This window comes from Ranitomeya variabilis, chromosome 1 (assembly GCF_051348905.1).
Source record: "Ranitomeya variabilis isolate aRanVar5 chromosome 1, aRanVar5.hap1, whole genome shotgun sequence".
NCBI lineage: Eukaryota > Metazoa > Chordata > Amphibia > Anura > Dendrobatidae > Ranitomeya > Ranitomeya variabilis.
The window spans coordinates 232,247,462-232,262,070 of record NC_135232.1 but is presented as its reverse complement, the minus strand read 5'-3'; the positions used below and the strand labels follow the sequence as shown (position 1 = coordinate 232,262,070).

General features: G+C 42.6%; 1 protein-coding gene across 1 annotated transcript in view; it reads right to left on the bottom strand.

Annotated features, from left to right (window-relative positions):
* AACS (acetoacetyl-CoA synthetase) overlaps positions 1-14,609 on the bottom strand; it is a 157,586-nt gene that overhangs the window by 114,944 nt on the left and 28,033 nt on the right. Inside the window, exons 3-4 of the mRNA XM_077293263.1 lie at positions 7,193-7,313; positions 3,367-3,480 (exon numbers count right to left, since the gene is read on the bottom strand). Of these exons, the coding sequence (XP_077149378.1) occupies positions 3,367-3,480; positions 7,193-7,313 (235 nt within the window). The remainder of the gene's footprint in view (positions 1-3,366; positions 3,481-7,192; positions 7,314-14,609) is intronic.

Sequence of the window (14,609 nt, the reverse complement as noted above, 5' to 3'; positions counted from 1 at the left end):
CGGCCGTAGAAAGCCGTATAATACTGAACCGTAATATACGGCTGATAGGAGCAGCCCCATTGAGAAGCATTGTGCCGTATGTTATGCGAGTTTTACGGACGTAGTTTCTGCGCTCTTACGTCCGTAAAACTCGCCAGTGTGACGCCGGCCTCACTGAAAAGATGGTAACAAATTGCAAGCTTTTGAGACTACTCCAGACTCTTCATCATCAGGCATAAAAAGATTAGCTTGCCACACAAAAAACAAGTCCTTATACCGGTCCATTGATGGAAAAAAAAAAAAATTACAAGTCTCTGAAAATCGTGAAAATTTGCCATTAAAAATTTAAAAACAAAACCACCACTATTCATGTCAGTTTTACCTCACAATAAACACTGGGAGAGAAAAAAAGACGCGATTTTGCCATTTTTTTGAGATTTTGTTTTTAGCCATTTCACTGTAGCCCTGCCATTATTTTTGCCATTTCCCAGTACATTGTAAGATAAAATTAATGGTTTCAAGCAAAACTACACCTCGTTCCCCAAAAACACAAGTCCTCAAATGGCTATGTTGGAGGAAAAAAAAACAAACTTATGGCTCTTGAAAGAAGAGGAGGAAAAAATGGAAGCCCAAAATGAAAAGATCATCTTATCACGAAGGGGTTAAGATACAGCTTAAGAAAATCTGTAATAAAAGTTATTTGCATGTCAGACCCTGAGCCGAGATAGCGATGACCTCCTGTATACTAACACTCATCCCCACAGACACGGCTATGGACAACCTCTGCCCACGGACAGCTCGCACATGCTTATTTTATCATACTCATCTGGACAATTCTGTGAACCAATTTACAAACAGAAATAGCCTCAGATGTCAGTATTAACGAGATAATGAGGTCCCTGGAGAAGAAAGGCCCTTACTTACAATCCTAGCTACAGAGATGTTGCCACATAATGGCCGACCCCATACATTACCTATAGATTGCATACTTTACTGTCTAACCTTACTGAAATGTTATGATAAGATAAAGCCCTGTGCAGATTAATAGGTTTTGTGTGGTAAGGAGACCTTCTACTACAGCCTTCCTACAGACACCCACTCAGGATGCGTCATTCATTAGCCACATTTGCCATACAAATGAAGAGAGAGCAGCACTAGCATGGCCACCTCACAAGAGGATGCGAGTCACGGTGGTGGGCCTGCATTGATCAGACTTTATGTCTAAGGCTGGGGTCACACTGGCGACTTAAACGGACGAGTGCAATGCGATTAAAAATCGCATTGCACTCGGACCAATGCTAAATTATGGGGCAGCTCCCAGCAGCCGACTTTTTGTCGGACGTTTTCCTCGGTCTGAGACAATCGCAGCATGCTGCGATTGTCATGGACACTCGGCCGACTCTCGGCTCACTCGCACCCATATGAGCCTATGGGTGCGAGTGAGACAGCGCACATCACTTGGATATCATCCGAGTGCTGTGCGTTATAAGCGGACCTCAGCAATGGAGGAGATGGAGAAATTAGTTTTTCCGCCTCCTCCGCAGCTGTGCTCCGATCCTCCCTGTGCGAGAGGCTCGGAGCACAAACGCATGACACTCGGCTCCCGCTCGCAGCAGAGCAGGAGCCGAGGGTCATTAGCATATCGCATCAGATGCAATACACTAGTGTGACCCCAGCCTTAGCCTGTGGGTATACCATAAATGTTAGAGATGGGAATAGCCATTTATACAGTCTAGTTTTCAGAACATTGGGAAGGTAGCTCTGCCACATGAAGATACCGTCACCTGGGAACCATGTAGCAGCAAACGTTGTGATGCCATGTGGCAACCTTTGCGTAGAATATACATGTACACCCTTTTAATGTCTATGAGAAGCAGAAGCACTACAAAAAAGGCCAGTGAGGTCATGATTGGGTGACATACGGTACTTTCCTACCATAAGGGGCATATTTATCAGGATTCTTGCATAATTTGGGCAAAAAAAGCTGTCTTTCATAGCCCGCACTATGGGCCCAATTCATTATTACATTTTTTAGTCTATTTTTGGCATTTTTCACCTTTTTTTTCCATTTGCGATTTTTTTGTTTTAATTTGTGCTTCCTTTTTTTTAAAGTCTTCTGTGTGTTCAACTGTTTTGTTGTTTTTTTATGTTTAACACTGTGGGCCAGGTTTGGGGTTTCACAATGTTTTGCAGCCAATTCATCAATTGTGACTTTAAAAAAAAAAAAAAAAAAAAAAAAAGTAATGCAAATGCACTGCAGCCCTCCCATTGGGAGAGATTTTTTTGTGCAAATTCCACAATATGAAACGTGTGACCTTTTTGCTCTGAATAGTCACAAAACAGGCTAAATAAAGGCAAAATTAAAAAGAGTATTAACATATTTTGAAGAATTTGGAGTAGAACGTATCAACAAATAACACAAGGGAAAAAGAGACAAATGACTTAAAGCACCACTGCAGGGTTTTTCTTTATTTCAGCCCTGGAGCAGTGCTCCTAACATAAGTTCCCTGCCCCTAGAATTATACTCACCAGTCGCTGTCTTCAGCTTTTCCTGGGCACAGTTCCGGTCCCGATCCGCCATCTTGTGAAAGCAACTTCGAACAAAACGGAAGTCAGAGGTAACGGTCACCAGCTCTCAATGTAAGACTATGAGAACCTTGTCCTCCTGGCTCTCATAGACTTACATTGTGCTGTGACTTCCGCATCTCCCAGCAAACACTGGAGTGATCCAGCAGGTCACAACCTGCAGAAGATGTCCAAAAGATAAAGACGGCGGCTGGCGAGTATGAAACTAGGCGAGGGAACTTAGATAAGCGACACTTCAGCGGTAAAATAAATTAAAAACACTGGAGGAGTGGTGCTTTAATAAATATAGGACCGATTTATAGTTTGCATTTTTTTTCTAACTGTGTTTTAGAGATTTTTTATGACTTGTCAGAAGAAGAGGAACATTGCTGGAAAGGACAATGGCTTATCAGAAAAAGACGTAGCCTAAGACGCCATGCATTTCTCCAAAATTTTGGGGCACATTTCTGGCATAAAGTAAGCCAACTAATAGGTGACGTAAATTTTGATAATGGTCTTATTTTTTGACTGTCTAGTCTAACAGCAAACAATAGCGATAAATTTAGCACATTAGTATCAGGGTCTAGTCTAAGTTTGGGCGATAAACAAATGACACACTTTTGATAAATGTGTCCCAATGTTTTTTTTATCTCTACACAGGTGATGATGACAGGACAAATCCTGGCTGGAAAAATAAAAGAATTAGCAGAAAACTAAACACGGAACTCATGGCTAATGATTAATATATTTTCTGCCTCGAGGTCACAGAGTTTGCGATGCGGACGGCTGACTGCCAACATACAAGAAAATGCAGACAATTACCAACAACACGATCTCCAGTTTCGACCCCCATCTTCCTCATGGCCGCTGCATACAGAGCAACATCTCTTCTCAACTCTTCAAAAGTCACTTTTTCCACATTCTCATTGCTTTCCCCTGAGAATAATAACGAGATACAGCTCAGTATAATGGTAAGAATGCCAAGTGCCTGGCAGAGACGGACCTAATAAATAGCTAATAGGCACATTCAGCCGGTAAACACATTAGACTTATTGCTTATTCTTCCACGGTACTGGGAGGTTGAGGGCAAGACACCGCAGGAGATCAGCAAGTGAGAAAACACAAATACAGCCCTGGCTGAAAGTGTTGGCACGCTTGAAATTGTTCCAGAAAATGAAGTATTGCTCCTAGAAAATTATTGCAATTACACATGTTTTGTTCTACACGTTTATTTCCTTTGAGTGTATTGGAAAAACACAAAAAACTGGAAAAAGGCAAATTGGACATAATATCACACAAAACCCTAAGAATGGTCCGGACAAAATTATTGACACCCACAACTTAATATTTGGTTGCACAAATAAATAACTGCAATCAAACACTTCCTATAACCATCAACAAGCTGCTTACACTTCTCAACTGGAATTTGGGACCACTCTTTTTTAAACTGCTTCAGGTCTTTCACATTTGAAGAGTGCCTTTTCCTAACAGCAATTTTAAGATCTGTCCACCGGTGTTCAATGGGATTTAGGTCCAGGCTCATTGCTGACCACTATAGAAGGCAGAAAAACAACCACAAAACATTCAGTTTTCGGTAAAAAGTAGAATAATGTACTTTACCAAAAAACTCTATCTTGGTCTCATCTGTCTACAAGAAGCTTTCCCAGAAGGATTTCGACTTCCTCAGGTACATTTTGGCAAACTGCAGTATAACTTTTTTATGTCTCTGTGTCAGTAGTGGGGTCCTCCTGGATCTCCTGCCATAAGGTTTCATTTCATTCAAATGTCGTCAGATAGACACTGATGTACCCTGAGCCTGGAGGATAACTTGAATTTCTTTGGAACATGAATGGAGCTGTTTATCCACTATCCGGACTATCCTGCGTTGCAACCTTTCATCAATTTTCTCTGCCGTCCACGTCCAGGGAGATTAGCTACAGTGCCATGGGTTGTAAACTTCTTGATTATATTGCGCACCGTGGACATCAAGATCTCTAGAGATGGACTTGTAACCTTGAGATTGTTGATATTTTTCAACAATTTAGTTTTTTAAGTGCTCAAACAGTTCACTTCACCAATTTCTGTTCTCCATGCTTAGTGTGGCATACACAGACACACAATGCAAAGATTGAGTCTGCAATACCAAGATAGGTTATTACAGTTGGGGCTATTTAGTTTGGAAAAACGAAGGCTAATATAAGAGGTGACAGTACAAAGACCATTCTGATGATCTTTTTAATCATAGACCTGAGACAGGGACAAGGGGGCATCCTCTACGTCTGGAGGAAAGAAGGTTTAGGCATAATAACAGACGCGGATTCTTTACTGTAAGAGCAGTGAGACTATGGAACTCTCTGCCGTATGATGTTGTAATGAGTGATTCATTACTTAAATTTAAGAGGGGACTGGATGCCTTTCTGGAAAAGTATAATGTTACAGGGTATATACACTAGATTCCTTGATAGGGCGTTGATCCAGGGAACTAGTCTGATTGCCGTATGTGGAGTCGGGAAGGAATTTTTTTCCCCAATGTGGAGCTTACTCTTTGCCACATGGTTTTTTTTTTTGCCTTCCTCTGGATCAACATGTTAGGGCATGTTAGGTTAGGCTATGGGTTGAACTAGATGGACTTAAAGTCTTCCTTCAATCTTAATAACTATGTTACTATGAGTCAACTTCTCCCTTTTTTATCTGGTTTATCATGTGTGAATTTCATATTGCCCACACTGTTACTTGCCACAGGTGAGTGTGAAACAAAGTTTTTTACATACAATTTTGGGATGGTGCCATTTTGGGGTTTTGTATGAAATGATGCCTAATTTGCCTTTTCCGCAGTTTTTTTGTGTTGTTCCAATTCACACAAGAGAAATAAACTATCAATGGTGTCAACACTTTCGGCCATGACCATCTGTTTTGTAGGAAGACATTGATTATTAGGAGCATGGACACAGTGTGGCTGAATGGGGAACACTGCTGTCTTCTAGCTCAAGACGATATGCAGCACTCATCAAATCAGCATTGACTTCTGAAAAACATATTGTTAGGTCCTTTTCCACCAGTTGGCACTGGCATGTAAGCATAGACCTACGACATTTCCTCCATGTGAATAATAGCATCAGGGGCAATATGCAAACTGTAAGGCTGCCGTCACACACAGATTTCCTGCCTGAATGAAGTCGGTCGGCAGTATAAAAAGTATTTGGTCATTTTATTACCTCAGTATTTGGTCAGTATTTTACATCAGTACTTGGAAGCCAAAACCAGGAGTGGGTGATAAATGCAGAAGTGGTGCATATGTTTCTACTATACTTTTCCTCTGTTTGTTCCACTCCTGGTTTTGGCTTACAAATACTGATGTCAAATACTGACCAAATACTGCTAGTGTGACGGCAGCCTAAGGAGACCAAAGGATCATCCACCCTCATACAGTACGCTTCTTCCCATGCAGAAGGACTCTAAGGCCTACTTTACACGTTTAGTATTTTACATCAGTATTTGTAAGCCAAAACCAGGAGTGGAACAGTCAGAGGAAAAGTATAATAGAAACATATGCACCACTTCTGTATTTATCATCCGCTCCTGATTTTGCCTTACAGATACTGATGTAAAATACTGACCAAATACTGAGGTAATAAAATGACCAAATACTTTTTATACTGCCGACCGACTTTCATTCAGGCAGGAAATCTGTCTGAGGCCATGCTCACACGTTCACTAATTTCATCAGAATTTTACCAGTATTTTAGATCATTTTTTTGCTTCACAGGGGAACAATTCACTTACATAAAACTCATGTGTATGAGGACAGACAGTCTCACTATGTTGGATTTTAACATGTCATTTATCCAAAAAGATAAGAAATGCCAGAGGAGCTTGGTAGAGTTGGTGCAAATTACTTCCTGGCATCCACGGCTCTTCTTTTGAGTCATTGCAAATCACATGTGCATCACACTGCAACGATGACGTTACCTCAGGCCAGCTAGTCAAAAGAAGAGCCGCGGATGCCAGGAGGTAGTTCTCAGGGCTCCCATCCAGCAGCCAGAAATTACCAAAATGGCCGATAGACAGGATCCTGCATATCAATTTGCACCTTCTAGTGTTTGGCTGCTACTTATCCCATCTTTTTATGGCAATGGAGGCAGAGGGGTTATTGGACAAACATACAGTACAAGGAGAGCCAAACAAGTTTCCTACTCCATACAGAGCCTTTCAGTATAAGTATACTGTACGGCATGCATTTTCTTTGTCACATTAAAGTTTATGGGTGAGGTCTACATCCCAGGTTTCTACCAAATGTCCCTTCAAGTGGAAACCTCAAACACACATTGCAGATAGCAGTGTAAAAGGAGACTCACGCTAACATGTTTATATGGTAATACGGCCAAGGCAGATCAGGATGATCAAGCAAAAGGCAAAAAATTAAAAACTAACATTTCCCAACAGAAGAATTTATTTTTCTCCACATTTAACCCTTTTCTATTTCTCTATGTTGTGATTATTCACAGCATACACAAATGTAAAGCAGCCATGTCGCTAACCCTTAGCTGTAAAGCATATGATAGGTGCAGCACATAAAAGGGCCCATCAGCTTGTTTCTGCTGAAAACAGCCATCATGGAATTCTTACCATTATGTCAGCCGACACTTACTTATGGCGTACAGGGCAATCCTATCATTGTCCTTGTGTTTCAGAAGGTTCTCTGCATAATTCAGGCGGCTCCCATGAAACCATTCTGGAACATCAGAAATCCCTTTGGATCTGTCTATTACCTGCAAATAAAGGTGATCATGTCAAATCCTTCCACTTGTATATGAAGAGCCTCCAAACCACCTTTACCTCATATGATCGACAGATCATCTCATCCTCCAATTTTAAGAATATGTAAGGACTCTATTACTAAGGGTTGGTCTGTATTGCCGGTACGAGACTCAGAAGGTGCGGGTTAGGCTTTATTTACATTGCCATCTTTAATTTGTCATAAGAGCAGAACAAGTGGAATTGCCAGACATCAGTGCGGCCTGAAAGACAATTTTGTGTACAAAATATAAATACATGGTGTCCATCATTTTAAGGAAACAATGGAGCATGCTGTGCTAAATATTCAGGTATAGGTGATGGGATCTGCAATGGACGGAGGTGAGGACAGACCCCAATAGGGTCCACACACCGTTACTTCTCTCTTCAACATTTGCTGACATCTTTTACAGTGACAGAAGGAATTCACTGCTATAGAGAGCTGGAGGTATATGTATTCATACAGCTACCATTAACTTCTAGGAGAGTGTTAGATAGTGCTGTACAAAAGTTTCAGGCAGGTGTTAAAATAGAAAAGTCTTATTAGCTTATTTTTATATTTAATATTTGGTGTGACCAACCCATGTCTCCAAAGCATCAATTTTTCTAGGTAAAACTGCATGCAATTTTTGTAGGAACTTGGCAAAAATACTGTTCCAACCATCTTGAGGAACGCATGACAGATCTTCTATGTATGAAGGTTTCTTCTGTCCTTTAGGATGTTGAGATCGGGGCTCTTTGAGGGCCATATTATCATCACTTCCAAGACTCCTTTTTCACGCTGAAGATAGTTGTTACTTACGTTGTATGTCTGGGGTCATTGTCCTGTTGCAGAATAAATTTGGAACCAATCAGATTCCTCCCTGATGGTACTGCATGATGGATAAGTATCCATCTGTATTTTCTCAGCATTCAGGACACCAAGAAATGGGCAAAGTGGAGGACTGCAGACACATTGGTGGACCAAAGATGAAATACACATCATGCTTACCTTACTTTAAAAATACAAAGATATCCTGCAGTGCCACCAGCTCAGACCTGGCAGCAATCAGGGTGACCCAGCTATACCCATCTACACTTCAGATAAGTCTGGCCAGAAGAGGTCTTCATGGGAGAATTGCAGCCAAAAAGCCACACCTTCCAACATGGAAACAAGGCCAAGTGACTCAAATTATGCACAAAAATACAAGACATGAGGTGGCGAAAAATGGTAGCACGTGTACCGCAATGATGATATTTGAGATATTTGGTGTTGATTAGTGATGAGTGAGTGTACTTTTGCTCCGGTTTCCCAGAGCACGCTCGGGCGACCTCCGAGTATTTATGACTGCTCGGAGATTTAGTTTCCATAGCGGCAGCTGAATGATTTACAGCTACTAGCCAGCATAAGTACATGTGGGGGTTGCCTGGTTTCTAGGGAATCCCCACATGTAATCAAGCAGGCTAGTAGCTGTAAATAATTCAGCTGCCTCGTTGAAAACTAAATCTCCGAGCAGTCATAAATACTCAAAGGTCACCCGAGCAACAAGTACACTCGCTCATCACTAGTGTTGATATTTAACATCTGTTATCCGAGTGCAATCCATTTTATGTACAGCAGCAGCTATTAATCAATTACAAAACCATTTACATTTTCCTACGTTCCTGTGTTACAGAATTGCAATGTATCTGTACAAATCGCATACTATACTTTGGTTCCGTTTAGCATCCAATCACTTTTTCACGAACTCGGACCTTAATGGTCAAGTCTCATCAGGTTTCCAGAAGAAATTAGCGCATACTCCAATTTTTTCACATGCAGATTCGGTCAGTAATATTAAAAAAAAACAAAAAAGAAAACCTGCTCATCTGCACTGCCCCATTGAATAACATTGATCCGAATGAGGGCCTTTTTTTTTTTTTTTTTGATGGACAGCACTCGTACCGAAAATACGATTGTGTGTACGAGCTCTTGGAGCGCCCCCCAAGGGCCGTGGGGTACTGCGGTTCACAGGGGGATATCACAGTGGCTGACCCGGTCCGTGGCCCTGGGACGTCTGTATTAAAGGGGAGAGGTCTTTAAGGGATAGAGTTTATGTTCGTGACGCCACGTGTGGTATTCGGTCAGGGTGACCGATGCTGCTTTAAGGGGTCCGCTGGGGTGATGTTATGGCAGCTAGATGGTATATCCCCAGGGCTTCCCGGCGTGTTGATGGTGGTGTGGTGAGAGGCGCAGAGAAGAACGAGGACACAAGGTTGCAGTCTCTTTACCTTTTACTGAAGACTTCAGCATCCACAGTCCAGGGCACCAGATCACAGGGCAGGCAGAGTCCGGCCGGTTTGGAGGTAAGTCCAGAGTTCCCTTGTCCAGGTGGAAATCAGTAGCCTTCCCTTGCACTGCGGTGGTGTAGTCCCTTACTGCCTATGGCTTCACATAAGGGTCTCACAGATGTGGTGTTTCGTTCTCTCTGTCCCCCATATAGGGTAGGACAATACCAGTATGAATGGTGACTTGAGCCTGTTTATAGGGTCTCTTAGATAACCCGGCTCTGTAGGTGCCTCCTGGGTGCAGGTAACCTGCAATTAGCTGTCCTGCCGGTCTCTGAAATAGGGTGTAGAGGTCCTTACTCCCTCTGTGTTACAGTTACCGGGATTTTGCACCTCAGAAGGAGACAGCTTGAACGGGGCTGGTCCCCTTCTGGTATCCTCTCCTTTGCTTCGACTTCCTTCACGCTCGCTGCAATACAGTTCTGCCTTTCAATGTCTCTTTCTGGGAGCTGCAACTCTGAGGGCATGCACAGCTCCTTTAACCTTTCATCCTCCTCAGACTCTGGTCTGGAACTAACTGAACTCCTGTCTGGAGCTCTGCCAGGAACTGACTACGTCCGGAACTGACTAACTTTCCCCACAGACTACCAGTTATATATATATATATATATATATATATATATATATATATATATATATATATATATATATATATATATATATATAGTGAGTGACTCAATAAATAGGAGTAGGAGCAGAAGCTCCCCCTGATGGTCTGGAGTGTGAAATATGTTGCATGTTTGTGGTACCTGGATGCAGTTATCCTTCTTTGCCTCCAAACGTAGCATCACTCTCCCCGAGAGGAAAGCAATACCACTGTGACGACCAGGACCCTGGGGCACCGCACTCTTATAGCAAGAAAGAGTGTCTCCAGGCAACAATGAAGCATGGTGGAAGCTCCTTGCCAGATTGGGGCTACATTTTAGCAAATAGAGCTGGGCATTTAGTTCAGCATTAATGGTGTCCTCAATGCCAAGAAATATGGACAGATACTGTTCATTATGCAATACAATCAGGGCAGCCTCTGATTGGCTGCAAATTTATTCTACAGCAGGACAACGACACCAAACATACAACCAACGTCATTTTAGGGAACCTGTCACCTGATCCATTCTTTCATTCAGAGAAGAAGGTATACAGCACTTAAAAGATCTAGTCGGAGACTATAGCCAGAAATGAGACTACTCTGGCTTTCCCCCCAGGCTGGCTCTTCCCACTGTGTACATTGGGAGAGACCCGTCAATCACCTGAAGTGGCATTTGGAAAAGCCGGCCAGGGGTGGCACCAGACTAGTCTTATCACCAACTATGGATCTTAAAAGTATATTTTCTCTGAAACATCGAAGCCTTTCAAATAGTAATATGTGTGGCTGCAAACATACAGCAAGTGTCTGATTCATGCTGTCCCCGATATGGGCAGCAAGAATCAGGGTGCAGGTTCAGTTTAAGAACTATTTTCAGTGTCAGGGTATGTTTCCACGGTAAGTAAACGCTGCTTGTTTGACGCTGCAGCGTCAAACAAGCAGCGTCCAGATGTTCCAGCATAGTGGAGGGGATTTTATGAAATCCCGTCTCCACTATGCGTGGAAACCCGCACGCGGCGGCCCTGCGACTCCGGACATGCTGCGCGTCTTTTCAGATCGCAGCATGTCCGTACACCTTGCGGGGACGCAGCGTCCCCGCAAGGCATATCACAGGGCCCTATGGCGAGGGGTGCGATGATCCCGGATGTGTACTGTACACATCCGGCACCATCGCGTCCCAGAAAGGGGGCGGGGCTTAGCGCCGAGCGGCTTCGCCGCTGCGGCGATACCGCCGGCCATCCTGATCATGGAGACATACCCTAAGGGTATGTGCACACGTCAGGATTTTGTCAGGATTTTGTCAGGCTTTTTCCTCAGGTTTTGTAGCCAAAACCAGGAGTGGGTGATAAATGCAGAAGTGGTGCATATGTTTCTATTATACTTTTCCTCTAATTGTTCCACTCCTGGTTTTGGCTACAAAACCTGAGGAAAAATCCTGACAAAATCCTGACGTGTGCACATACCCTTAGGAACAAGAAGTCCTGGAAGTGATGATATGATCTCCAAAGAGCCCTGATCTTAAAGGGGTCATCCACCCTTAGAGTACAAGTCTGCAGTCATTCTATTTGATTTGCATACATGCAGTTACGTGATGACTAGATGTATGCAGCTTTGCTCAATGCAAGTCTAGTCAAAATGTGGCCGGAAGCAAGCAGAATGCGGTCCGTGTGATGTGAGGATTCACAAGTCTGAACTCACACAGAGTGACTGCTGACGTGCATCCCAAGGATGGACAACCCCTTTAACGTAATTGAGTCTGTCTGGGATTACATGAAGAGACAGAAAGATTTGCGCAAGCGACATACCGATACCTTATTCCAGAAAAATCCAGGTTTTTCTTAATATCTACATGAGGAGCTAAGATTTATGGGCAGGACAGAGATTTTCCCTTAGACCACATGCACATGTTGAGTACTTGGTGAGTTTTTTTACCTCAGTATTTATAAGCCAAAACCAGGAGTGGAACAATCAGAGGAAATGTATAATATAAACACGTCACCACTTCTGTATCTATCACCCACTCCTGGTTTTGGCTTATAAACAATTAGTAAAAAAAAAAACTCCCCAAATACTCAATGTGTGAACGTGGCCTTACAATCGGACACCTTATTTGCAGCATGTAAATTGATCCCCTCGCTACGCTACATGTGAGACATCAGGCTCGGTTCATGAAATCTCGGACGTGCACCGATGCGACGCCTGTATAGAAGGAAGTTAAAGCCAGTGTCCATAGAGGGGCAGAATACTGCACAGAATCAAGGAATCCCGAAATTTCATGAACAGAGACTGACGTCACACATGTAGCAAGAAGGCAGACTCTCGGACAGCGCTCTGTGCCACCCAAAGAACTTAACACCTCATTTACATATTAAGAAAAACGTGGATTTTTCTGGAATAACCCAATTAACCCCTTAAGCCCCGAGGGTGGTTTGCACGTTAATGACCGGGCCAATTTTTACAATTCTGACCACTGTCCCTTTATGAGGTTATAACTCTGGAACGCTTCAACGGATCTTGGCGATTTTCTCGTGACATACTGTACTTCATGATAGTGGTAAAATTTATTCGATATAACTTGTGTTTATTTGTGAAAAAAACGGAAATTTGACAAAAATTTTGAAAATTTCACAATTTTCCAACTTTGAATTTTTATGCCCTTAAATCACAGAGATACGTCACGCAATATACTTAATAAGTAACATTTCCCACATGTCTACTTTACATCAGCACAATTTTGGAACCAAAATTTTTTTTTGTTAGGGAGTTATAAGGGTTAAAAGTTGACCAGCAATTTCTCATTTTTACAACACCATTTTTTTTTAGGGACCACATCTCATTTGAAGTCATTTTGAGGGGTCTATATGATAGAAAATACCCAAGTGTGACACCATTCTAAAAACTGCACCCCTCAAGGTGCTCAAAACCACATTCAAGAAGTTTATTAACCCTTTACGTGTTTCACAGGAATTTTTGGAATGTTTAAATAAAAATGGACATTTAACTTTTTTTCACACAAAATTTATTTCAGCTCCAATTTGTTTTATTTTACCAAGGGTAACAGGAGAAAATGGACCCCAAAAGATGTTGTACAATTTGTCCTGAGTACGCCGATACCCCATATGTGGGGGTAAACCACTTTTTGGGCACATGACAGAGCTCGGAAGCGAAGGAGCGCCATTTGACTTTTCAAAGCAAAATTGACTGGAATTGAGATGGGACGCCATGTTGCGTTTGGAGAGCCCCTGATGTGCATAAACATTAAAACCCCCCACAAGTGACACCATTTTGGAAAGTAGACCCCCTAAGGAACTTATCTTGATGTGTTTTGAGAGCTTTGAACCCCCAAGTGTTTCACTACAGTTTATAACGCAGAGCCGTGAAAATAAAAATTCTTTTTTTTTTCAGAAAAATGATTTTTTTAGCCCCCAGTTTTGTATTTTCACAAGGGTAACAGGATAAATTGGACTCCAAAAGTTGTTGTCCAATTTGTCCTGAGTACGCTGATACCCCATATGTGGGGGGGGACCACTGTTTGGGCGCATGGCAGAGCTCGGAGGGGAAGGAGCGCCATTTGGAATGCAGACTTAGATGGATTGGTCTGCAGGCGTCACGTTGCATTTGCAGAGCCCCTGATGTACCCAAACAGTACAACCCCCCATAAGTGACCCCATATTGGAAACTAGACCTCCCAAGGAACTTATCTAGATGTGTTGTGAGAACTTTGAACCCCCAAGTGTTTCACTACAGTTTACAACGCAGTGCCGTGAAAATAAAAAATCCTTTTTTTCCCACAAAAATGATTTTTAGCCCCCAAAATTTTTATTTTCCCAGAGATAACAAGAGAACTTGGACCCCAAAAGTTGTTGTCCAATTTGTCCCGAGTACGCTAAAGTTAGGGTAAACCCCTGTTTGGGCGCACGGGAGAGCTCGGAAGGGAAGGAGCACTGTTTTACTTTTTCAACGCAGAATTGTCTGGAATTGAGATCGGACGCCATGTCGCGTTTGGAGAGCCCCTGATGTGCCTGAACAGTGGAAACTCCCCAATTCTACTTGAAACTAATCCAAACACACCCCTAACCCTAATCCCAACTGTAACCCTAACCACACCCCTAACCCTGACACACCCCTAATTCTAATCCCAACCCTAATCCCAACCGTAAATGTAATCCAAACCCTAACCCTAACTTTATCCCCAACCCTAACTTTATCCCCAACCCTAACTTTAGCCCCAACCCTATCCCTAACTTTAGCCCCAACCCTAACTTTAGCTCCAACCCTAGCCCCAACCCTAGCCCTAACCCTAGCCCTAGCGGGAAAATGGAAATAAATATATTTTTTTAATTTTATTATTTTTCCCTAACTAAGGGGGTGATGAAGGGGG